We start from the raw sequence: 27,725 nt of genomic DNA, 5'->3' as shown, positions 1-27,725 counted from the left end.
CCCAGAGCAAGACCCAGGAAAATCCCAGTGGTCAGTGCCGAAAATACTTTTTTTTTCTACCTAAAAGTCTTGGCTGAAAGGTTGTATGCCATATAGGCTGACAGCAGCACCATCCCTTCCCGTGTTTAAATCCTAGCTCTGCCACCTACTAGCTAGACAACCCTGAAGACGTGACTTCACTTTTCTGGTCCTCAATTTCCTCATTTGTAAAATGGGAAAGGAACTGTCCCACCTCACAGGTTGGCATGATGGCTGCGTGCATGCATACTAAGTCGCTTCAGTCGCATCCAACTTTGCAACCCTTTGGACTGCAGGCAGATGAGCTGATATATGTAAGGCGCTTTTTACTCTGTACCTAGGACAGAGTCTATAAGTCCCGCCTGAGTCTTCACCTCTGGCTCACCATTGCCAGAAGGATGGAACCTGCTCTTCTGTCTCACTCTCCTCTCTCTCCATGAGCTGATATCCTCTGTACTTGTCTTAGGTACCCGTCCAGCCAGTATGTATTTTCAACACTCATTGCTTTTGATAAATTTTAACTGGAACATGTTTCTTCATGTGTTCACTTAACAACTATGTATTGGAACCTGTTCTATCTCTAGTATAGTTCTAGGCAGACACGAATTTGACAGCCATGCCCCTGCTCTCATGAAGCTGATGTTCCAGAGCAGAGGAAGACAAAATAAATAAATCACTAAATAAACAAAAGAGACGGACAAATGGCAAGTGGGAGGAAGGCAGTTAAATGGGTGCAGCAGCCCCAGCAGACGGGTTCTGCTTTCAAGTGGACGGTTGGTAAAGGCTTCTCTAAGCAGGTGACAGGTAAGCTGAAACCAGAATGCTGAGAAGGATCCAGGCATGCCAAGTCCAGGGGGAAGAGGAATGTGTCTGGCACCGGGAATGGCACTCACAAAGGGCCTCGGGTAGGCAGGAGTGTGGCTAGAGTCAAAGTTGCCAGAGGAAGTCAACAAGAGGTGAGATCAGAGCTGGACTGGGCACACGAGATCACAGATGGAACCCTGAGCCTGACCTGGGAACTTGGGAACCAGGTTTCCAGTCTTAAATGGCTTTCTAACCCTGCACCAGTCCCTGAACCCAGTTACAGATCAATTTCCTAACTGAAAGATCAAAACGATATCTGAACGTCATGCCAAAACTTTAAAATTTAGTCTTCTCGAAGTCCTCTTTTAGTCCCAGGATAACAGGGCCATCCATCAGCCAGCTTTCCCTCATCTGCATCTCAGTTCCCTCGGCTATGACAGAGGACAGCATGCAGGGCCTGGGAGATCAGATGAGATCAAGAAAGTGAAGCACACTCGAAATCACAAAGCACACCCAGCAGCGGAAGGCAGGAAGAGCAGAGGAGCCACTGGGGCGCTCAGTTAGACCCGCTCCCCCAGCTCTCCCCTGCAAATTTTCTCCTGGAAAAACCAGCTTTGCCTTTTCACTTTTAAATCTTTTTTAAAAAAACCCTACATAACAGTAAAACTGTCCCGGCCACCATTTTTTGTACTTTCTGTGCTTTTCTGGACTCAAGCTTCAGAATAATCTTGTGGCTGATGTTCGTATTTCCCCTATTTTACAAATGAGGAAAGGGACTCAAGCCTCAACATCCTCTCTCTTGCACAGTCTGCTTTCTTTACCCACCACATTCCACTGAAATAATCTGATCACCAACTAACAGCAAGGAGCTTCTATTGCCAAGTGAAGAACAGCACCCGGAACCGATTTAAACAGTGGAGCCTTAAGCAATCCGTCCTGAGCAAAATCCTCCTCTAAGTGTGTGACCACAAATGTTTTGAGAGTCAGTCCTCCAGTTGGGGAATGAAAATAAAAGGTTCCCAAAGATCACCTCTCAGTCATATTCTTCAGGATGAGCAGCAGGCACCACAATTAGATACTCTTAACTTTTTATAAGGATTCCCAGAAGGCTCAGTGGTAAAGAATCTGCCAGCCAATGCAGGAGACACAAGAGATGCGAGTTCGATCCCTGGGTCAGAAATATCCTCTGGAGTAGGAAATGGCAACCCACTTCGGTATTCTTGCCTAAAGAACCCCATGGACAGAAGACCCTGGCAGGTCAAAGTCCACAGGGTCACAGAAAACTCAGAGAAGACTTAAGGGATGAAACAGGGATGAAACAACAACAACGAAATGTTTTTATAACTATTTGTTTTAACATAGATCTGTTCAAACTACTGCATAATTGCACTCATCTCACACGCTAGCAAAGTAATGCTCAAAATTCTCCAAGCCAGTCTTCTTCAAGTGAACCAAGAACTTCCAGATGTTCAAGCTGAATTTAGAAAAAGCAGAGGAACCAGAGATCAAATTGCCAACATCCGTTGGATCATCAAAAAGCAAGAGAGCTCCAGAAAAACATCTATTTCTGCTTTATTGACTATGCCAAAGCTTTTGACGGTGTGGATCACAACAAACTGTGGGAAATTCTGAAAGAGATGGGAATACCAGACCACCTGACCTGCCTCTTGAGAGATCTGCATGAAGTTCAAAAAGCAACAGATAGAACTGGACATGGAACAATAGACTGGTTCCAAATAGGAAAAGGAGTACGTCAAGGTTGTATATTCTCACCCTGCTTATTTAACTTATATGCAGAGTACATCATGAGAAACGCTGGGCTGGAGGAAGCACAAGCTGGAATCAAGATTGCTGGGAGAAATATCAACAACCTCAGATATGCAGATGACACCATCCTTATGGCAGAAAGTGAATAAGAACTAAAGAGCCTCTTGATGAAAATGAAAGAGGAGAGTGAAAAAGTTGGCTTAAAGCTCAACACTCAGGAAACTAAGATCATGGCATCTGGTCCCATCACTTCATGGCAAATAGATGGGGAAACAATGGAAACAGTGAGAAAATTTATTTTGGGGGGCTCCAAAATCACTGCAGATGGTGACTGCAGCCATGAAACTAAAAGACGCTTGCTCCTTGGAATGAAAGTTATGACCAACCTAGACAGCATATTAAAAAGCAGCGACAGTACTTTGCCAACAAAGTTTTGTCCAGTCAAAGCTATAGTTTTTCCAGCAGTCATATATGGATATGAGAATTGGACCATAAAGAAAGTTGAGCACCGAAGAATTAATGCTTTTGAACTGTGGTGTTGGAGAAGACTCTTAGTCCCTTGGACTGCAAGGAGATCAAACCAGTCAATCCTAAAGGAAATAAACCCAAAATATTCATTGGAAACACTGATGTTAAAGCTTCAATATGCTGACCACCTGATGCAAAGAACTGACTCATTGGAAAAGACCTTGATGCTGGGAAAGATTGAAGGCAGGAGGAGAAGGTGATGGCAGAGGATGAGATGGTTGGATGGCATCACTGACTCAATGGACATGAGTTTGAGTAAGCTCCAGGAATTGGTGATGGACAGGGAAGCCTGACATGCTGCAATCCATGGGGTTGCAAAGAGTTGAACATGACTGAGCGACTAAACTGAACTGATAAGAACAACATACTGGAAAATACTCTCAGGAAGAAATGAAGTTCATTTCTTAAAAAAGCCGTCTGAAATTTCTTCAAATCTAAACTTGTTTAAAGAACAATAGACCCAAGTGTAAATATTCAGAAAGTGCTCCCCAGGAAATGCATTAAGAGCCTTTTTTTTCCTTTTCAATTGTAGTATTTCCCATCTCTACAGCATGTAAAGGACAGGAGTGTCTCTGATACTGTATTTCTTCCAAGGTACGTTGTTTAAAAAATGAGTTTCTATCAGGTTTAAATATTTTTAAATAATCTATTGACAAGAACATATTGTAAAACAAAAAAAATCTAAAAAGCAATATGGTAATTTGTGTTCTTACTGAAATAATTTGATTATAAAAAATTACTTATGAGAGCTAAATTACACTGTATAAATGTCACTTTTAAAATTTGTAAGTTTGACATAACATCTAAGACCCATTTTTGTGTCTCTAAGACTAATTATTTTGTGTCCCTTTTGAATTTTTAAACTTCTAATTAACAGTGATTATGAAAGTATTTCTGAATAAAAATATACATTTAAAAACATATTAAAATGTTGTTATGCTGCTTATATATAAAAATTCTTTTTTTGTTGTTTAGTTGCTAAGTCATGTCCGACTCCTTGCAACCCCATGGACAGCAGCATGCCAGGCTTCCCTGTCCTTCACTATATCCCAGAGTTTGCTCAAGCTCATATCCACTGAGTTGGTGATTCCATGCAACCATCTCATCCTCTATCACCACCTTGCTTACGCAGTAAATTTTTATAGGGTTTAATCAAATTTATCAGTGTGTGTTGTATTCAGTAGCTAAGTCATGTCCACTCTTTGCCACCCCATGGACTACAGCACACCAGGCTTCCTGTTCTTCACTATCTCCTGGAGTTTGCTCAAATGCATGTCCATTGAGTCGGTGATGCCATCCAACCATCTCATCTTCTGTTGCCACCTTGTTTACTCAGTAAATTTTTATAGGTCTTGATCAGATTTATCAGTATGTCAAAGTATTAACCAATGCCATAGCATCCAAGTATAAAATTAAAGTGTTTTGTAATCAAAACTTGTTTGTCAAAAGTGGGTCTGATGGTTCTAACCAGACAAAATAACACCCTACTTGAAAAAGCAATTAGTGTTGAGAATAAACAGAAACAGATACGGGGCAATTTTACATGTTCTAGCCTGCCTGTGACTCAGATAGGTGACATTTAAGCTGTGCCAAGGTCTAGGTTAGTCAATCATGAAAGCCATCAACCATGACCAGTCCAAAGACCCAATGTGCATGGTCTTAAAAACTCTGTGGGAGAGGGAGAGGGTGGGATGATTTGGGAGAATGGCATTGAAACATGTATACTATCACATATGAAACGAACCGCCAGTCCAAGTTCGAAGCATGATACTGAATGCTTAGGGCTGGTGCACTGGGATGACCCAGAGGGATGGTACGGGGAGGGAGGAGGAAGGGGGGTTCAGGATGGGGAACACGTGTACACCTGTGGTGGATTCCTGTTGATGTATGGCAAACCCAATACAATATTGTAAAGTAATTAGCCTCCAATTAAAATAAATACATTTATATTAAAAAAAAAAAAACTAGCAGGAGTGTTTCCTTTATAATTCTCAGATAGCTTTCTCGCTCCACCCCGGCCAACATATTTATGGATAAACTTTGAAAGATTTGGCCTCAGAAGAAATTAAGTTTGTGTGCTTTCTGCTTAAAAAGAACAAAATGCTTATTCTTGCCCAACAAGCACGTTTCATTTGAAGTCTCTTGGTTCTGATCAAATTTCAGGCAATCAATAAGGCAGCCTGCTGGGCAATAAACCATCCAGATCTGCAATCTGCCACCCGTCTGCCCTTTGCACAGAACCTAAGCGGCTCCTCCTAAACGCAACACTGCTCGTCTCCGCCATCCCTCCAGCTCTGGGAGGATGCGGAAGAGCCATCCGCGCATGCCCAGCCATCCCTGGCTACAGCGGGGAACCTACTGCTTTCTATTGTTGGCCAAATGTACCCAGAAAAGAAATGTCCAAAAGGAAGGCATTTTTGTGTTCATCAGGAGAGTAAAACCTTCAAAATATGGCAAACAGGGCTGAGACATTTCTTGAGTATGATACTACCTAAATGGAGAATCCGGAAATAAATGTGAAATTCAAATGCTCTAATTATTATTACTCAGGGTGAAATGTCCTTTCTGATGGCACAGGATGTGACCTTCAACGCCACATGTCCACAAAAAGCAGGCAGACTGTTCAGGCATTGCAAAGCCTCAGCTTCTCTATTTGTGTTTCCCCACTCCCATCCTTTGTTACTATTCCAGGGTGGCTATGTACTGCCTGGGGCTAGCTTGTTTGATCCATGGCTGCAGAAACAAAGCCATTTGAAGCAAATGCAGAAGGTTATGAAGAGGAAGGGAGAGTTAGTGAGGTCTGAGCAAACAGTGAAATATATAGGCTTTCACACCAAAGGAAGGCTTTAAATTGAACATGACTTCAGGAAAAATCAATTTGTCTTTTCCTTTCTTGTCATAATTTCCCCTGCAATATGACTCCTGACAATTATTGAAGGGTGCATCGTTGCATAAACCCTTGCACAGTGTGGCTTATTCTCCAAGAGTAATCACATAGTGTAGCATCTGTGATGTCACAATTGGTTTCTATGGTGATAAGAAAAAGGAGACTAAGAAGAGAAGGGGAAAAAAACCCATCACACCAGTGACATGACAGTCACTTTGGTAGCAGTGCGAATGCTCCTTGTAAAACCATCCTCAGTCCCAGGGTCTCAGAGCTATCACTGAAACCATTGTGCAGTGAATGACAAGGGAGATGAGGAGAGGGATGTCAGCCTTTGATAAGACAGGTGTCTTGTTCGGTAACATCATCTTACAACAAGCATTAAGGAGAATAGCAGAAGAATCAGCAAGTGCAAACATTAAAAAAAAAAAAAAAACCTATAAGGAAAGGGAAGTTTGCATACACCCTGCCTCTTCCTACCTGATCTGCCGTCTCGCTGAATATCCACGTGGTACCATTCCCCATCGTTGGCTTTCTTCTGCGTGGCTTTCACTTTAATGGTGCCTGAGCCCATGTCAAGCAGCAGGTACAGGTTGCCATCGAGGAGTTCCACAGCAAAGAAGTCCACCTTGGTGTTCTTCTGGCTCCGGGCATCCTTTCTCTCTTGGGGCTTGCCGTGAGTGAAGAGGATCAGGCCGTTGGGCTCAGTGGTGCGAAAGTCAAAGGAGATAGAGCCCATGCGTTTGGTATTCCACTTGGGCAAGCTGATGTAAGCCTCTGGGGTCTCAAAGTTGATGGGGTCCAGTGTGGCCACATTCTCACACTTGAATACTACCTCACCATAGATCTTCATCTTGGTGTCCCCAATCCTGGCCAAGCGAGACAGCTCCAGACGGATGTCATTATTCTTATAAACAACCTGTCAAAAGTCAAACAAGTGCCATATGAATCAATCTTGCAAGCTGCAACCATCCATCGCTCACTGGGAACTCAGGAAAAAGGCCCGAGAAGAAGCTTCAGGACACAAGAGTCTGAAATAATATGAGAAACATGAGCCACAGCACTTGAAAAGCAGCTGCACAAACCTCTGAGGTGCACAAAAGCCCTGAAGAAGCCCCTGTGTCTCCACTGTGTTCCTTTGGTCTGTTTCCTTCTGGCTGATTTTTTGCAGCATCAGAAAGTTACACAATGCAAGCAGAAATCAAAAGAGACTGAGTTGCGCAGACACAAATACTTCCAGAGATATTTACTGAAGTGTCCTCAGTAAAAGGCCAGGAACAACCTAAATGCCCATCAGTGACAGACTGGCACACCCTTATACCGGAATATGAGGCAGCCCTCAAAAACAAAGTAGCGTTCCCAGTTTTGATGTGGATTTTCTGAGTAATATTGTTAAGTGAATCAGCAAGGAACAGAACCATGTGCATTATGCTATCATTATGCAAAGTGGGTGTGTGTGTTAGGAAGTGTGCATTTTATGTATATACGTTTGCAAATGCATTAAACATTTTTGGAAGGAAACACATAAGAGACTATAAAATGGTCACTAGGGAGAGGATTTGTAGAATTAATATTCAGGAGTGGAGAGAGACTTACTTTTCACTATATCTTGCTGTACGGTTGGTTGTTTTTTGTTGTTTTTTTTTTAAGATGACTGAGTGTTAAGCGTTGGGAGGGAAGACCTATATTTTTCTCCACATTACATGTATCCTCTATACACATAAAGTAAGAGAATGAAACACCCTAAAACATTTTTAAAAATTATGACTTGCTAAACCTCATATAACCTATGTAAGAGTAGGGATTAATCTTGTTCCAAAACTAGAATTTTAAAGAGGTTTTGTTGCTGTTAAAACTGAATTTTGATGCGGCGCCCTCAGATAGGTCTTGGTCCTTTGATCTCTAGGCAATGTCACATCCATACCGAAACAATAAACAGGGGGAAACAGAGGGCAAAGGGGCTAGCATCTGAGTACTGATTATGTAGACCGCTTTGCTATGTCCTTCACATTGTCTTATTCAAATTCTAAATCAGGACCTTGATTTAGGTTCCAATCCCACATCCACTACTTCCAAGCTGTGTGAACTTCAAAGTTATTTAACGTCCTCCAGTTTGCTTCCTCCTTTGACAATGGGAATATAGGAACAGACTCCTTCTTAAGGATGGAATGAGTTACTATGTGGGAAGCACTTAGAATGTTCACAGAGTATGGGGACAAACATCTCAGCTCTTTTGAGGGTGACTGTTAACTCACTTGGTCCTTTCTGCAGCCCTGAGAAAGTTGTCTTATCTCCATTTTCAGTAAAATAACAAGACTTAAGTGCTAAACTCTTACACCTCATCTCACTGATAAAAAGTTAATTGAGTGAGTCATTCCAGTATATATCATTTAATCCCAAACATCTACCTATAGAATTGCCTCTCTTCTCTCTCCCAACATGAGGAGAGAATCAAGCAAAGATGTATGCCTTTTCATATTGATTAACAACAAAGAATTGAAAAGGCCTACCATATAGCCTTCGTCATGGGTGAAATCATAGTCACACTGAGAACAGTCACAATACTAATATTTACTGAGCACCTCCTACCAGGCATTGTACTCAGGATCTGAAGTCTAGCACCCCATCAGATCCTGACAACACCCACTTGACGTGTCTACCATCATTCTCCCATTTTACAGATGCAGAAACAGACATGGACAGTAGTTAAGGAGCCAGCCCATGGTCACACAGCCAGTTAAGTGCCCGAGTAGGACTTGAACCCAGGGAGTTAGCTCCAGAGTCCATGTGCTTCGACACCTACGGACATTCAGCACAGGGTTATACTTCCAGCACCCATGAGCTCATCTTCAATAACACACTGGAAATCATGTATGTTCAACTTCCCAGTTCAAAAGCTAAATTTCTTAATTCTAGTGGACTGACCATGTGCAAAAGGAAAAAAAGGAAAAACAAAACTGCAAGATTCTTAGGCAATCACTCAAGTGAGTGAGAAAAGAAATGAAAAATGTTTAATGGCTAGCAGCTTTTCCTTTCTAATCCCCATGCAACAACCTGTGAGAGCTCTCTGTCATAACCTAACTGCAGCTTTCTTTGCATTTGGGCTAAACGCCTATGACCAGAGCTCTTGTAAAGGTTAATTATTAACGTAGAACAATAGGGGATCCCACAGGGACAGACTGAGGCTCGGCTCCATTGAACAATAAATGGAAAAAGAACTCAAATATCTCTACAGGAGGCAGAAGGATAAAAATAAAAGGGCCTTTTAAAAGAATGCAGCATCCTATGAAGAGGAACTCTTCTGTGAGAAGGGTACAGAACCGCGACTGGGACAGACAGTGAATAACTAGAATGCAGATTTCTGGAGACACAGACAAGAGAATCCCAGCTGGGAACTGGCAAGACAAAGACTTCTCTCAAAAGCTCTTTGAAAATGAGCTCTCTAGCTACTCCATGGCCCTGAAATTACTTGTCTATTTATTTGCAATTTCCACACCTTTCCCACTGACAGCTGAGTAACCTCTCTGAGTCCCATTGTATTTATTTCCAAAGGCAGGAGACTCAATAGCTGTTCCAGAACTGTTCCCCTTTCCCTCCAGCCCCAGAGCAATTATCAAGATTAAATGGGATATTATACCTGGTAGAATGTAGAGAATCCTAAATAGTACGTAAGCCTAGGAACACAATAGTACACCATGTTTTCCAGCAGTACTGGGGTACTATTGAAAACTGGCAGGGGCCTGAACTGATGTTCTTCTGAGGATCTCCTACCAATAAGAAAGGGACAGGAGAGCACCTTGTAGCCCAGTGATATTCAATTAAGAAGCTCCATGGTTGGCATCTTCACCTCCCTACCCGAACCCCTGCCAACCTGCCCACTGCAAGACCATGGCATGGCCATGCAAAAGTGTAGCAGCACCTTGGGGAGGGCATGATGGCAAGAAACCCCAGTGGACTCCCTTACAAGGCAAAGTAGTATCTAGTATAGTTGCTATACTAGATGTTGTTCAGTCACTAAGTAGTGTCTGACTCTCTGTGACCCCATGGACTGCAGCACACCAGACTTCCCTGTCCTCCACTATCGCCAGATGTTTGCTCAGGTTCTACTGAATCAGTGACGCTATCCAACCATCTCATCCTCTGCCGCCCCGTTCTTCCCCTGCCTTCAACGTTTCCCAGCAACAGGGTCTTTTCCAATGAGTTGGCTCTTCGCATCAGGTGGCCAAAGTATTAGAGCTTGAGCTTTAGCATCACTCCTTCCAATGAATATTCAGGACTGATTTCCTTTAGCATTGACTGATTTCATCTCCTTGCTGTCCAAGGGACTCTAAAGAGTCTTCTCCAGCACAATTCGAAAGCATTAATTTGGTATAGTATTTTCTGTAAATTCATACTTTCATCTAAATGGAAAGCCCTGCCTGATGACCAAACTAGGAAAAGATGTGGCAGTGAGCACCTTGGTTGACAACTAGCCTCAAGGAGCAATGAGAGACAAAGTGGAAACCGCTCCTAATGGGAGATGTCACAGAGCCTGGGGTGACAGAGGCAGAGCGCCAAAGAGTGACAACTCCAACCTCGGGCTTATAAAAGCTGCTGTTTGGACTTGCAGCTTGTCCAGCTGTCAAGTCCTAAGGATCGCTCAAACCAGCCCCTCGCCTCCTCCCGCAGTGCCAGACTCTGTCCACCACCATTTCTCCTCTGGATTTCTGCAATGGCCTTCTAACGGAACCCCCTGATCCTTCCCCTCATGTTCTCCATAGTTCCACAGTGAATTTTCCAAAACCATTAAATCTGATCAGGCATTCCCTTGCTTAATAACCCTCAACATAGACAAGGATGATCTGTCCCTGTCTCTCTCCCCACTTGTTTCCCTTTCTTTCCCCTATCCTTTCATTCTCTAATCCAGATGACTTAAAGCTCTTTGATTCTTTTAATGATCCTCTTCTCTCCCCTGTGTCTGTCTGTCTGTCTGTGTGTTAGTCACTCAGTAGTATCTGACTCTTTGCAACCCCATGGACTGTAGCCCTCCAGGTTCCTCTGTTCCTGGGATTCTCCAGCAAGAATACTGGAGTGGGTTGCCATTCCTTTCTCCAGGGAATGGAGAATCTTCCAGGGAATCCTCCAGGGAATCTTCAGAATCCAGGGATCCAACCCAGATCTCCTGCATTGCAGGTGGATTCTTAACCATCTGAGCCATTTGTTCCCTGCTAAACGCTTTTCTTGCTCCGATCTACATCCAGTACACACTCCTTGTCCTTCTGGTCTCAGTTTAGATGCTACTTTCTTGAGGAATCCTTTCTGACAAAATGACCCCCATAATTCTGACAATTTTGTGGACGTTTTCCTTCTGCACACTATCTTTTATTCTTTGACTATGTGTAAGTATGTTTGTACAATTTTGAATCCTTTTAAAAGTGTTTTGATTTTGAATTATCAAATAAGATCTGCTTAGGACTTTTATCCTTATGTATCAGAGGGTAGACAGAATGAGAACCATAATCACAGAAAACTAACCAAACTGATTACACATGGACCACAGCCTTGTCTAACTCAATGAAACTATGAGCCATGCCATGTGGGGCCACCCAAGATGGATGGGTCATGGTGGAGAGTTCTGACAAAACATGGTCCCCTGGAGAAGGGATTAGCAAACCACTTCAGTAATCTTGCCTTTAAAACCCCATGAACAATATGAAAAGGCAAAAAGATAGGATACTGAAAGAAGAACTCCCCCGGTCGGTAGGTGCTGAATATGCTACAGGAGATCAATGGAGAAATAACTCCAGAAAGAATGGAGAGACAGAGCCAAAGCAAAAACAACGCCCAGTTGTGGGTGTGACTGATGATGGAAGTAAAGTCTGATGCTGTAAAGAACAGTATTACGTAGGAACCTGGAATGTTAGGTCTATGAATCAAGGTAAATGAGAAGTAGTCAAGTAGGAGATGGCAAGAGTGAACATTGACATTTCAGAAATCAGTGAATTAAAACAGACTGGAATGGGTGAATTTAATTCAGATGACCATTGTATCTACTACTGTGGGCAATAATCCTATAGAAAATATGGAGTAGCCATCATAGCAAACAAAAGAGTCAAAAATGCAGTATTTGGGGGCAATCTCAAAAATGACAGAATGATCTCTGTTCGTTTCCAAGGCAAACCATTCAACATCATAGTTATCCAAGTCTGTGCCCCAACCACTAATATCAAAGAAGCTAAAGTTGAACGGTTCTATGATGACCTACCAGACCCTCTAGAACTAACGTCAAAAAGATGTCTTTTTAATCATACAGGACTGGAATGCAACAGAAGGAAGTCTAAAGGTACTTGGGGTAATAGGCAAGTTTAGCCTTTGAGTACAAAATAAAGCAGGACAAAGACTAACAGAGTTTTGCCAAGAGAATACACTGGTCATAGTAAACAATTCCTTCCAACAACACAAGAGACAACTCTACACATGGACATCACCAGATGGTCAACACCAAAATTAGACTGATTATGTTCTTTGCAGCCAAAGATGGAGAAGCTCTATACAGTCGGCAAAACCAAGACTGGGAGCTGACTGTGGTTCACATCATGAACTCCTTATTGCCAAATTCAGACTTAACTTGAGGAAAGTAGGGAAAACCACTAGACCATTCAGGTATGACCTAAATCAAATTCCTTATGATTATACAGCAGAAGTGACAAACAGATTCAAGGGATTAGATCTGATAGACAGAGTGCCTGAAGAACTATGGATGGAGGTTCATGATATTGTACAAGAGGCAGTGATCAAAACCATCCCCAAGGAAAAAAAAATGCAAAAGGCAAAATGGTTGTCTGAGGAGGCCTGACAAATAGCTGTGAAAAGAAGAGAAGTGAAAAGCAAAGGAGAAAAGGAAAGATACACCCATTTGAATGCAGAGTTCCAAAGAATAGCAGGGAGAGATAAGAAAGACTTCCTCAGTGATCAATGCAAAGAAATAGAGGAAAACAATAGGATGAGAAAGACTAGAGACCTCTTCAAGAAAATTAGAGATGCCAAGGGAACATTTCATGCAAAGATGGGCTCGATAAAGGACAGAAATGGTATGGACCTAACAGAAGCAGAAGATATTGAGAAGAGGTGGCAAGAACACAAAGAAGAACTATACAAAAAAGATCTTCATGACCCACATAACCACACAGTGTGATCACCAGACATTCTAGAATGCAAAATCAAGTGGGCCTTAGGAAGCATCACTATGAACAAAGCTAGTGGAGGTGATGGAATTCCAGTTGAACTATTTCAAATCCTAAAAGATGATGCTGTGAAAGTGCTGCACTCAATATGCCAGCAAATTTGGAAAGCTCAGCAGTGGCCACAAGACTGGAAAAGGTCAGTTTTCATTCCAATCCCAAAGAAAAGGCAATGCCAAAGAATGCTCAAACTACTACACAACTGCACTCATCTCACAGGCTAGTGAAGTAATGCTCAACATTCTTCAAGTGAGGCTTCAACAGTATGTGAACTAAGAATTTCCAGATGGTCAAGCTGGATTTATAAGAGGCAGAGGAACCAGAGATCAAATTGCCAACATCCATTGGATCATAGAAAAAGCAAGAGAATTCCAGAAAAACAGAAAAACATCTATTTCTGCTTCATTGACTACTCCAAAGCCTTTGTGTGGATCACAACAATATGTGGAAAATTCTTAAAGAGAAGGAAATACCATACCACCTCACCTGCCTCCTGAGAAACCTGCATGCAGGTCAAGAAGCAACAGTTAGAACCAGACATGGAACAACAGGCTGGTTCCAAATTGGGAAAGAAGTATGTCAAGGCTATATACTGTCACCCTGCTTATTTAACTTATATATAGTGTATATCATGCAAAATTCTGGGCTGGATGAAACACAAGCTGGAATCAAGATTGCCAGGAAAAATGTCAGTAACCTCAGATATGCAGATGACACTATTCTTATGGCATAAAGTGAAGAGGAACTAAAGAGCCTCTTGATGAAAGTGAAAGAGGAGAGTGAAGAAGCTGGCTTAAAACTCAATATTCAAAAAAGTAAGATCATGGCATCCAGTCCCATCACTCCATGGCAAATAGATGGGGAAACAAAGGAAACAGTGGCTGACTTTATATTCTTGGGCTCCAAAATCACTGCAGATGGTGACTGCAGCCATGAAATTAAGACACTCAATTCTTGGAAGAAAAGTTATGACCAACCTAGACAGCATATTAAAAAGCAGAGACATTACTTTGCCAACAAAGGTCCATCTAGTCAAAGCTATGGTTTTTCCAGTGGTCATGTATGGATGTGAGAGTTGGTCCATAAAGCTGAGCGCTGAAGAATTGATGCTTTTGAACTGAGGTGTTGGAGAAGACTCTTGAGGATCCCTTGGACTTCAAGGAGATCCAACCATTAAACCTAAGGGAAATTGGTACTGAATATTTATTGGAAGGACTGATGCTGAAGCTGAAGCTCCAATACTTTGGCCATCTGATGAGAAGAACTGATTCACTGGAAAAGATCTTGATGTTAGTAAAGACTGAGGGCAGTAGGAGAAGGAGACAACAGAAGATGAGATGGTTGGATGGCATCACTGACTCCATGGATATGAGTCTGAGCAGGCTCCGTGAGTTGGTGATGGACAGGGAAGCCTGGCGTGCTGCAGTCCATGTGATCACAAAGAGTTGGACACAACTGAGTGACCGAACTAAACTCAACTCAACAGGACTTGCAGCGCATGCTTAGAAGGTCAGATAGTAAAACAGTTGTATACAGAATCTCAGGGCTAAGACACTGTCTCAGAACACCACCTCTTGCCTTAATCTTAATGTCCCTAATCTTTGATACAGAGGCACACAGGAACAATACCAGGAGTAAGGCAAGCTATGAGCAGGAGCAATACAGTAAAAACAGTCACCACCTACCAAGAGCCTATTATGTGCCAGACACTTTAAAAATGCTGATGTGCATCTTCCACATTAAGGAAGTGAAACAGGTAACATTAGCCTCACTTTGCAGAAATGAGGTTCAGAGAGGATAGGCACTTGTCTAAGATCACACAGTCCCTTAAGGGCATAACCAGGACTTGAACCCAGATCTCTCTGACTGTACTGGGGCAAGGTCATGTTCCAGGGGTGGCCATTCCTAAGCTCTCTAGTAGTGCAGGCTTACCCATAAAGTAGAAACTCCCTAAATCATGCACAAAAAAACACACCCAGCTCCATCCAGACTTATTAAGCCCTTCCTACCTGGGCTGCCCTCTCTAATGGATCCCTACCCTTCCCTTCCCCACTTTGAGGCACTTGGAGGCTTCAGTGTGAACTCTGGTGTCAGAGCTTCTGCATACTTGCTCATCACGTAGGTTTCCCAGCCTACAGTGCCTTCCTCTCCTCTCCAACCTCTAAATGATGATTCATCCCTCCCAGGATCTACCCCCAAACCCACTCCAGGCCCTCCCGGACTACTCTGGTTCTTGCTGATACCCACCATTTGCTTGGAAGCCTTTCATTGCCTACCTATGACGGAGCTGTCTGCCTGCCTGCCCAGACCATTGGCCTTGATTGGGAAAGAAACCGCTGTTCTTTTAATATTCGTTTATTTTTGGCTGTGCCAGGTCTTCATCACAACATGTGGGCTTTCTCTAGTTGTGGCGAGTGGGGGCTACTCTCTAGTTGCGGGATGCGTGCGTCTCATTGTGGTGGCTTCTCTTGCTGTGGAGCACAGGCTGGGTACACAGGCTTCAGTAGCTGTGGTGCGTGGGCTTAGCTGTTCCGCAGCATGTAGGATCTTCCTGAACCAGGGATCGAACCCATGTCCCCTGCACTGGCACACAGATTAAAAACCACTGGACCACCTGGGAAGCCCCAGGAGAGGTTATTCTAATCTATATGCTGTGCTTTTTAAACTCTTCCATGATGCTCAAGGAATATGGCAAGCCCAGGAGTGTGAATCTAAGGGGTAGCAGTTCATGGGAGTATTTAGAAGGTCAGATAGTAAAATGGTTTTGGACAGAAGCACAGGGTTAAAATACTCTCTGAGAACAACCGACTCATTTGAAAAGACCCTGATGCTGGGAAAGATTGAGGGCAGGAGGAGAAGGGGACGACAGAGGATGAGATGGTTGGATGGCATCACCGACTCAATGGACATGGGTTTGGGTAGACTTCGGCAGTTGGTGATGGACAGGGAGGCCTGGTGTGCTGCGGTTCATGCGGTCGCAAAGAGTCGGACACGACTGAGTGACTGAAATGAACTGAACTGAGAACAACACCTCTTGTATGTCTCCCCAATCTTTGATACAGAGGAACACAGGAACAATACCAGGAGTAAGACAAGCTATGATAGCAAGAACAATACAATAAAGAGAGTCACCACCTATCAAGAACGCATGGGAGTATTTTCCTCTCTCTTCCATCTTATCCCAGGACACTCTGGACGCTGTTTTCAGCTTTCTGGGAATATACATCCACATATTCTGTGATAAATGCCACATCCCTGGACTCTCCAGCAAGGGACCCAGAAGGAATCTGGGAGTGTGGGTTTGTTCCCCGCGGTTCCAAGATGGCCTTGTGGTTCTGTTTCTCCTGTCCAGGAAGAGCAGATTTACCACACGGCCTTTCTTTTCTCTTGTTTTTGAAGTGTCTGTAATCCTCTACGTGTCTACATATAGGGCAATCTCAATAAAAAAAAAAAAAAAAAAAAAAACAGATCGTCTTATAGGACTGTGACTCACAGGCCTGTGACTTGATGATGGAGCATCACTGTTCTGACCCAGGTCAGTGGACGGTGTCTGAAGTCAGGACTCTGGGGGACATCCTCTGGAGTATGTGGGCCAGACGAAACAGAGTGGTGAAAAGCCAATGTCAGGGGCCTTGGGGTGGAACAGCATTGACAACAAATCCCAGTAAAGCCTTTTGACTTTATACCTGTGTGCAGAGCAGTTTACATATGACCAGCAATGGACAAAGATTTATTCCCTACCCCAACATAATCCTTTGACAATAGATAATAACGAAATGAGCTTTTTCTCTTCAGCTTTCAGGATTGTGCAGTTTCTAGATAAACCTGGGGGTAATCTTGTTATTGTGTGACATTTCTACTCTGCGTAAATAAATAAGAAGCCCTGGGAAAGCACCTTGCGTCTGGGGCAGTCACAGACTCACATATCCTACTTTCTCTATATTACTTCCCCCTCCACCCTTCAGGCAACTGATGACTCTGGTCGGTGGTGATTTTCTTTCCTAGGGAGCGTCTACTCAACTCATTTGTCACTCAAAACATTCAACCTTGTTACCTTTCAGTAAGCACGGGTCTTACTGTTTTGAGTAAACCTCAAATATCTTATCAGCAAAACATATGCATTACAGCTTTAAAAATCTGAACCAGCACCTAGTTGTAGCGGTGCTTAATAAATGCTCATATCTTCATTAAATCCGATGTTGGACTCAGTTGGCAGCACAAGGCAGAGGTCAAGGTCACGGACGCCCCGCCTCAGTAAGTACAGTCTGAGTCCAGCTCCTCCCCTGCCGGCTGTGTGACCTTGGACAATGGTTAACGTTCTTCACGTTGAAGACTTACAGGTAACGCGTCTCCTTTCACAGGGCCGTAAGAGGCCTGTGAGGTAATGTGTCATAGCTACAAAATGCTTTAGCAGTTTCTGATGCTTCTCTTCATTTTGTTATTTTCTGTGAGAAGCCATAACTAGATCAACAGAGAGGAGAGCCTGACATGGAGTCATTAGAAAGGGAAGATTCCACTACAATATTGTAAAGTAATTAGCCTCCAATTAAAATAAATACATTACTTTAAAAAAAAAAAAAGGGAAGATTCCCTGTGAGGGTAAGTTCTAAGCCACGTGTCCGCTCAAGAGTCTAACGACAGACTCTGGATTTAACAAATTCTGAAGGTAGAATAAAAAATTACAAATTACAAAATCGGGACTTCCCTGGCCCAGTGGTTAGGAATCTGCCTTACAATGCAGGTCTCCGGTCAGGGAAGTAAGATCCCACAAGCCTTGGGATGACAAAGCCCCTGGGCGGCAAGTACTAAAGCTCGTGTGCAGAGAGTCCACGCACAGCTAAAACCTGATGCAGCAAATTAGGAAAAATAAATAAATAGTTGCCTAGTGTGGCATTTATAAGATATGAAAACACCTAGTGGTATCTTTTTTTGTCTTTCTCACACACCAGGCCCTTGTACAGATTTAGGATTCATGATCCTTAACATCATTTTCTGCCGCAGTGTACCACTGACCAAATTCCAACAGTGAACTTCTAGCACAAATGGGGCAGCAGATGGTCCTCTTAGCTTCCAAAGCCAGAGAAGCTGATATTTGGCATGGCCAAGGCCACATCTGCACCCCTGGTCTGGCTAACAGGGGTCAGCAGACTCACTCGCCTGCTGAGTTGCAGCTGACACCCAGGCTGAGGCCCTGAGCCCCCGCCACTGCATACCACGGACATCATTTCCAGGTTGCTGTTCTGCTCACAGCGCTCAGGGTCTGCCAAAGATAAAAACCGAGCCCCAGAAATAGAAAATGGGAATGGAGTTTCAGAATCACAGGCAAGAGCCAAGAAATATGAGAGTCCTGAGACTCAAAGTAAAGGCCGGAAAGACTCCAGATAAAGTTGAAACCTGTAGGAGAAATACTGGCGATTAACTAACTTGAGGTTTGACAGAAACAACAAAATTCTGTAAAGTAATTATCCTTCAATTAAAAATTAAATACCTTTAAAAAAATTTTTTAAAGGTTGGGCGAACATACTATCACAGGGAACTCTCCTTAATGCACGGTGGTGACCTAAATGGGAAGAAAATCCAGAAGGGAGGAAATATATGTATATGTATGGCTGATTCATTCATTCACTTGTTGTGTTAGTACAGAAGAAACTAACAACGTGTAAAGCAACTATACTCCATTAGAGATGAATTAAAAAAAATAAAATTTAAAAAGGTTTGGTGATCCAACACTCTGTGGGTCAAACAATACATATCTGAAAGCTGGATCTCAAAGACTACCAGTTTATAATCCCTGGTCCATGGTTCCAAGCTGAGCACCAAAGAATGGATGCTTTTGAACTGTGGTGTTGGAGAAGACTCTTGAGAGTCCCTTGAACTGCAAGATCCAACCAGTCCATCCTAAAGGAAATCAGTCCTGAATATTCACTGGAAGAACTGATGCTGAAGCTGAAACTCCAATACTCTGGCCACCTGATACAAAGAACTGACTCATTAGAAAAGACCCTGATGCTGGGAAAGATTGAAGGCAGGGGGAGAGGGGGACGACAGAGGATGAGATGGCTAGATGGCATTACCAACTCAATGGACATGAGTTTGAGTAAACTCTGGGAGTGGGTGATGGACAGGGTGGCCTGGCGTGCTGCAGTCCATGGGGTTGCAAAAAGTCGGACACGACTGAGCAACTGAACTGAAGGTTCCATTTGCAAAAGACTGACAGGAAAAAATAAAAGGGACAGAAAGCAAGCTGGAGTCATAGGAAGAATCCAGACAAACTTCAGTACTTAAATTGAACCAGCAAAGTCCTCAGACCCTTCCTCATTTAAAAAAAAAAAAAAAAGCCTGACGCAGAGAGAGGAACACACGAGCAAGCACTGTGCAGCAACCAGTTAGTCTGACCTTATAAACCCAGGGCCATGGGCGCCAGCTCCAGAGCCGCACGAATGACGCAAGTCCTCACCACTTAGCCTGAAGACTTAGGCAAGCATTTATTCCCTTGACTGATTCCTTAAGAGAAAGCAATGACCATGTAAGTCTGTGGTCAACTGCAGACATAAATTGTAAGTTTAAGACTTCCAATCTCTGGCATAGTGAAGGTCTCAATTTTATTCTTCAGGAAGGAGAACTTTCTTAGGCTCTACAACATGCAGATTTCAATAGTTGCACAGGCTTGGTTGCCCCGTGGCGTGTGGAATCATCCCAGACTAGGGATCAAACCTGTGTCCCTGCATTGACAGGCAGATTCTTAACCACTGGACCACCAGGAAGTCTTAGGACTTTTATTCAGCTAAAAGGTTGACTAGGCACATATGTCTATGTGTTCCATAGAAAAGATTTTCAGCCAACCAAATCTGTGGGGTATTTAGGATACCATAAAAGTCCAGTCTATCACAAGAGGTAAGACGTGCCAACTCAGGCTTTATCATTCTTCCAGAGCCTTCTAAGATTTTACTAAATTAATGAACCAAGAACATGGCATAGACAAACCATAAACTTGGCATAACCAGAACCAGGCAAAGAAATAAGATGTGAATATCCATATATGGGCCATAGTTCTCCAAGATAGGCCTTATCAGTGAATAGTGAAAAGGTTTCTAGATAATTTAGAAAAGTTTTCGAGGTGACCCTTTAAGCCACAACTGGACAGAAAACTCTCCCATCTCTTAGCACCATGTTGGCAAATACACGTTTCTCTTCTTCCTTTCTGGAAGATGGCATTGCTAACTAGTCTAATTCTATTCTACTCCCTTTCTCATTGAACCCAAATGAAGCCTCAGAATTCAAGGCAGTGCTCTGTGAAGTTATCACCAAAGAGCTGAAACTTGAGGTGAACCTACCTATGCTCTGGTTACTTTCTAACATGAAAGCCAACATAACGTAAATGAAGATTAAGCCAACTTAAAGTAAGCTTCCCTGGTGGCTCAGATGGTAAAGAATATGCCTGCAATACAGGAGACCTGGTTCAATTCCTGGGTTGGGAAGATCCCCGGAGAAGGGAACAGCAACCCACGCCATTATTCTTGCCTGGAAAATCCCAGGGACAGAGGAGCCTGGCAGCCTACAGTCCATGGGGTCGCAAAGAGTTGGACACGACTGAGCGACTAACACTGACTAACGCAAATTAAGAATATTGGAAACAAAAGAAAATCCATGTAAATATGTTAACTAACTTAAGCTCTAGACCATGGAAGACAAAGGTAACATGAAGTACAATCTGATATTCAAGGCTTAGAAATCTTGGAGGATGCTTTATATGAGATACCTGTCACTCCACCTAATGAGTGTGCCTGGGTCTGTAATCAGAAACTTGGCCCAGACTGTATTTATCTTCCCCATACTTTTTAGGAATGACGTAATAAACAGGCTGTGCATTTCTGATGGGGCAACTAATGGATCCCCGGTGTCTGGCACACAGTTGAGGCTCGACAAATTTAATACACTCCTAATTCTTGTTCTGATATTTTAAGTACTACACAGATCTACCCCCATGAATGCCTGTGTTTCTTTCTGTCTTAGAATATTTGATGAGGGCACCCATGTGACTACAGTGAAAGTTACATGTCTCAAAGAGGGGAACTAAGATCAGATGAGTAGGTGGTACTTCATTATGAAAAGCTCTAAAAATACAGTCATTATGCAGTTGGGGGGAAAGGAACCATTAGGGTAGAAAGGAAGCCTTTAGCAGTTTGATTAGAAAGGTGACAAAATTTAAAATGTGCCTTCCTGAATCACTAGGAATCTACTGTTATTTTTATTCCAAGGACTAGAAATAACTCTGATCATCTTACTGTTTTCTCTGGGGATAAAATGTCCTTTCCTGCTTGAAACTCTTCAATGGTTCTTCTGTACCAACTTCAGAATCAAATGCAGACTTCTAAGCATTAAAGTCTTCCTATCTAGTCCATCTTCATCATCACCAACCTTGCCAAAGTTCTGTGGTTCTTCCAATAAACCATCCCTGGCATAAGCCTCACCTAGATTCTCCATCTGAATAACTACTGCTCACATGAGAGGCACAGTTAGAGTATCACCTACTTCGGAAGCCTTTCCCAACATTCTTGCCCATTCGACTTCCACCCACCGCTGATTCCCTTCCCTCTGCTCCCATAGCTCCATCTTCTGCTATTATAGAATTTATCATGCTGTGCTGTAACTGTCTATCCCCAGTAGACTGGGAGTTTCTCAAGTGGAAGACCTGGTGTTTTTCCTGTGTTTCCCAAGGTCTGTTCCAGTGCCTGGCACAAAGTCAGTATATATATTTTAGGAGGATGGGGAAGAATGGAGAGAAAGAAGGGCAAGGAAAATCATAGTCTATATCCCAATGCCTCTAAGTCAAAGAGGACTGTAAGGCAAAAAGAAGCCTCTACATTCATTCTGCTTGACAATAAGTGAGGAGACAAGAATATAGAAAACTGAAGAATCACACAGTTAAAAGCATCTGGTGGAACCACTGAATAGTTAGTTGCTTTCCCTATTGTGTATGCTTGGGAAATGTGCTTATATTTTAAGCTATAAATATGGAAAGTTCCGCACCCTCGAATGGCAGCTGTCATTAGTTTGTGCATCTTGGCAGAACACTAAGAGAAGCAGCAGCAAAAAGCCCAACTGCAAATTCTAGCAAGATGCTCTAGGAGATTGCCTGATGAAGCTCAGCACCAGAACTGCCTCTCACTCTGCAGCCTGCTAAGAGATGACTGCTCACCTCTACGACCATGGAGCCTGGACTGTCAGAGAGAACAGATTTTGAAACAATACCTCAGAGCCCTTATCCCCTGCACTCAGAGACAAAAAAAAAAAAAGGAACAAGAATGAATCCCCAACAGTGAAGCCTTCGACCATGGCTAGCAACTTCTGGCTGCTACCAACTATCCTGCAAAAATATAGATTGCAAGAGGAATGCCAAATAGCTTTTGAAGAAAGATTTTATGAAAGGCCCAGGAACTACTATAAAGGACTCAGTGAAACAGAACCTTGAAGAAGTCTAACACAGTTGGCTGGCAACAATAGCAGCATATCAGGAAAGCCATGAATTCCACGCAGCCCAGAAAAATGGAAGCAGTGGGTTCAGAACCACGGATAGTGACACACAATTCCAAGAGATGCTGATCGACACACAAGCTCCAGGAGGACCAAGATGGCAAGTTTACACAGGGGCTTTGCAGCCCATTCATTTGTATAAAGTACATATGGGCTTTATATAAGAGATGCATGGCTTCCTGATGGTCCCCCACCTTTCTAAAAAGGGGCTCTGTTGTCAGAAGCAATTATCAGCTGTTTCTTGCCTGGCCTGCTAAGCAGCTCTGCTACTAGTCTAATAAAGGCTCTAATCAGATGGCCTTTCAAAGTGGTCCAGAGGAGCCCTCTGCAATCAGCAGAAGGGGTGAGGAGAGTATAAGAAGAATATGCCAGGTTGGCAGGTGTCTGATAACAGAACCATTTCTAACCTTGTGCAAATGGCAGCAAATAAGAATTGAATTCAAACTGACAGTAATATAGACAGAAATGCTAGAACTCAAGTTGATTTCTTTTCTAAACAGGTGTCTGTACCTTTTGTTAACGTCAAAATAAAGAGTTGTGGAAAAAATGAGGCCAACCTCCTTTGGAGGGCACCCTTTCAAGGTGATGGCCCTTAGTCCCAGGATTTACACCTGGCACTTTACCTTTAGTACATCTGCAGAGACCCACACAACCACTAGATGTCCCTTACGCCACATAAAACCAACCTGAAATGAATTTCACTACCAGTCACACAAATCACATTTAAAGAAAGCTTATCTAAGTCTTGGATCTTAGGTATCAACTATAATTCCTATCACTACGTACTCCTCCTTATTTATATTTTGTCCATTTCTATGCATTTCAATAGTCTTGAGAGTCCCTTGGACTGCAAGGAGATCCAACCAGTCCATTCTGAAGGAGATCAGCCCTGGGATTTCTTTGGAAAGACTGATGCTAAAGCTGAAACTCCAGTACTTTGGCCACCTCATGCGAAGAGTTGACTCACTGGAAAAGACTCTGATGCTGGGAGGGATTGGGGCAGGAGGAGAAAGGGATGACAGAGGATGAGATGGCTGGATGGCATCACTGACTCGATGGACGTGAGTGTGAGTGAACTCTGGGAGTTGGTGATGGACAGAGAGGCCTGGCGCGCTGCGATTCATGGGGTTGCAAAGAGTCGGACACGACTGAGCGACTGAACTGAACTGAACTGAATAGAGAACTATTATGAATTAAAATTCTTTTAGAGGAAAAAATAATAGAGAAATAGGCAGAAGGAATATTTCAGGAAAGGACTGCTGCTGCTGCTAAGTCGCTTTAGTCGTGTCCAATTCTGTGCGACCCCATAGACAGCAGCCCACCAGGCTCCCCCATCCCTGGGATTCTCCAGGCAAGAACACTGGAGTGGGTTGCCATTTCCTTCTCCAATGCATGAAAATGAAAAGTGAAAGTGAAGTCGCTCAGTCGTGTCCGACTCTCAGGGACCCCACAGACTGCAGCTCACCAGGATCTTCCATCCATGGGATTTTCCAGGCAAGAGTACTGCAGGAAAGGAATATAGGGTGCCTAAAGGACTCAAAGTTCACTATCACTTTTAGGAATCAAATAAGCTTCAATATACATGGAGTAACCCACAAGCTCAGCTTAAATTCAGTTACCGTACATTAGGATCTTAGATTCAATGAAACTAGGTATGGCAAATAATTTTAATTTCACATGTCAAGCTTGATCAATTAAGAGAGGCTGCCTAGGACACAAAATGGGAAAGATTATTGGGCTGTGACCCAAAGACAATGCCTGATAGGCTTGTGAAAATGGGGAATGGTGACTCCCATGATGCTGCACTTGCAGAACCTGAATTAACCCCCTAGCTCGAAGCCTCCCAGACTCAGAATGACCATGGGCCAGGACAACAGGATGATGGCAGTAGTAGAAGTACTCAACATAGCCACAGCTGACCTTAACGGAAGGCCTTTCGTGGGACACGTTTTGTTCTCAGTATTCTACACAAAATAATTTAATCCTCATATGGCAAATATCCAAACCAAGATACAACACTACTTTTGAGAGTAAAAGAGGGCAAAAATTCACCCGGACAACAGGTAACCCAGAACATCCCAAGTCTACCTGCGGTGGATGGCTGCCCTGTTGGAGCCTCATGACAACCTGAGGAATGAGAGGTAGCATAACTAGGGTTCGGGACTGCAAGCCTTGAAGCCACCCAGCTTCCTGACCGAAGACAGAGCCCAGAGAAAGCTACAGAAAGACCACTTCACTGTGCGGAGGATCTTATACACCTGCAGCAAAAGGTCCTGGAGCAACATCCCACTGTGCACGGCAGACAGCAGGCAGGACATGGCCGCCACCTTCCCTCTTCAGGGGAGGAGGAGGCTGGGGAATTCACACCAGGCTGGCTCACCAGTTACCAGGGAAACCAGGGCTGGGGCAGGGGACGCAGCTCCTGATTAAGCCCGATAATTAAGAGGATGGGATAGCCGTGTGAGCGAAGCAGGGACTGGTCGAGCCGAAGATATATAAGGAGCAAGAAAGCAACCATCTTGAGTTGCCTGACCACACATTCCACCCCTACATACCCTGCAGGACCCTTATAATCTTGGTCACCCCTCTTCTGCAGTACCCCTGGGGTCAGGCATGTTGAGGTACACTGTAACCAAAGACCACAAATGCAAGACAATAACAGCAGCTAAAGAGGAAGCCAGGTACTTATTTGGCCAATTTTTCATGCAAGTCCAGAAGAGGAAAACAACGGCATCTCACTGCACACCCAGCCATCAGACTCACTTCACAGTGGGGCCACCATTGTCACCCAGTCTGCAAACAGATAACCTTGGCTCAGACTAGGGGTGAAATGGAAGTTTAGCAGGCAAATGGAAATTAACGGTGTTTCACAGGCACAAAGCAGGGAAGATTATGATCATTAAGCAAAATACAAGCCACGGCAGCACTCTGAGATCACACCACTCCTCCCTGAGGTCTCTGTCCTGGCCGGCACTCTCAGTCCCCACAGCTGATGCCAAGTACTGGAGAGGCGGATTAACAGCAGAGCCCAGGGTTAACATGATGGTGCCTCCCTCCAGTAGAGGGCCCAGACTAATCATCTTAATGGTCTTAAGTGGGGCAGGTAGAAGACAGGTGAAGTCTAAATTCTCTTCTACTCCTGTTTCCCACGAGGTGCAAACCCAAACCACCGGGGATGTATCCTCCCGCCCCATGGCTTTTTATAATGTGATCCCCCTGGGTGGGTCTTATGGCCAGGGCAAACCTGAGCCACTGTCCTGACCGATAGTTGGCAGGGGTCCCTCAGTGGTTAGCGGTTGACCCCAGCTGGTTAACATGCCACAGGCACCGGGATGACTGCTCCTGGGATGTTCAGTTACAGCAGCAGGGCTCCAGTCAGCCCCCTGGCCCTCGTGTTGACAGAGCAGGTTTCCCTCTCAACTGTTAAGGTAGTTTGATCATCCTTTCAATTAGCCAGAGATCAGTGGGGCTGTAGACAGGTGAAAATGCCAGCATGTATCATTTTTATCAGCCCATTCCTGAACTTCGTGGCTGGTAAAGTGGATTCCTGGGTCACTATCCAATGTCCATTGGTGATGGGGGGGGGGTCCTTATATCATACACAGCTGTTCCAGACACTGAATAGTGATTTTTCTGCATTACTGGATGACCCAGGTAGACCATTAGTAAGGTCTTCCACCTGCTGTAATGCTCTGTAGATGCACGGGGCTGGTGTCCGTCACACTGTATGGCAGTTCTGCCCACATTCATAGCTGCCCCAGAGGCCCAAGGACACTCTTACTACTTTGCTGTTGCCACAGGCCCCAAGCAAGCCCTTCTGGGTAACTGGCCACATCCAACTCACAAGTCTGTCCCCCTCAGTTAATATCCCTAAAGCCTGTGTCCATAACTATTGAGGGGTCAGATAATACCTAAGTATTGGACAGATAACCTCAGTCCTTGAGATTCTGTCTGTGTTCACCAGCTTCCCCTGTGCAGTCAGATGAGCCAGAAGCTTGGGGCTGCTACTTCTCAACGGGAAAGAGACTCTGAGGTTCAACAAGACGCCACCAATATAAAAGAAGAGAAAGATATCTCCCGTGTTGGTCAGCTGCCACAGCCCCACAGGCTGGTGGACGGCCACCTCGGGATTACCCCTGCCATTTCCCATTCCCGTCCTTATCTCTTGACAATGCAGCATTCACAGGCATTCCCTCAGCCTCCTGAAGTGCTCTTCACTTGTTGGGCAGCACCCCACAGGCCATCAAGCCTTGCAGCTGCCCAGCCTGGGGACCAAAGAAAGAGCCCAAGACAGTGACAGAGCCACCAAGGGTTTATTGGACAGGGCTGGGTCTTACCTGTGCACAGAAAAGTTCAGGGAGTGACACACTCACCATGTGCAGGAGGCAGAACACGGCAGCCACCTTCCCTACTCAGGGGAGGAGGGGGCTGCCATTTATAGGGGGAACTGACGTCAGGTTGGCTCATTAGAGTTACCAGGGAAACCAGCCGCTGGGGCAGGGGCCAAACCTGCAGGCAGTTACAGATTAAGCCCTATCATTAAGAGGACTGGAGATTTCTGTGAGTGAAACAGGGCCGGGTCAAGCAGGAGATGTGCAGAGTGCAAGAGAATGGCCATCTTGAGTGGCCTGACCATACATAGAGTTAAGAGACATTTGCTGAAGTCAATCTATGTGGGTTCAAACATTTGCTTTGCACTTGTCCTTGCATAACCTGGACAGGTTATTGCACCTCTGTGTACCTCAGCTTCCTCATCTTTGAATTGGGACGATGATAGTAATAGTATGATTATCTTGTAGGATTGTTGTGAAAAATAGAAGATTAAGTACATGTAGGGGCTTTAGACTAGCTCTTGGTAATATAAGTGTTGGCTACTATTATCTTCAGTTTACAGAAGAGAAAAGGAGAATCAGAGATTTTAACATCTAAGGTCACAGAGCTATTACTAGAACCAGAATCAAATGCAAGCC

General features: G+C 43.9%; 1 protein-coding gene across 1 annotated transcript in view; it reads right to left on the bottom strand.

Moving 5' to 3' along the window:
- LOC133255253 (neurexin-3) overlaps positions 1-27,725 on the bottom strand; it is an 887,522-nt gene that overhangs the window by 308,084 nt on the left and 551,713 nt on the right. The window contains exon 7 of the mRNA XM_061429773.1: positions 6,482-6,920. Coding sequence (XP_061285757.1) covers positions 6,482-6,920 — 439 coding nt within the window. The remainder of the gene's footprint in view (positions 1-6,481; positions 6,921-27,725) is intronic.

Source organism: Bos javanicus, chromosome 10 (assembly GCF_032452875.1).
Source record: "Bos javanicus breed banteng chromosome 10, ARS-OSU_banteng_1.0, whole genome shotgun sequence".
Taxonomy (NCBI): domain Eukaryota; kingdom Metazoa; phylum Chordata; class Mammalia; order Artiodactyla; family Bovidae; genus Bos; species Bos javanicus.
Note: the sequence above shows the minus strand (reverse complement) of the source record. Positions and strands in the feature narration are given on the sequence as shown.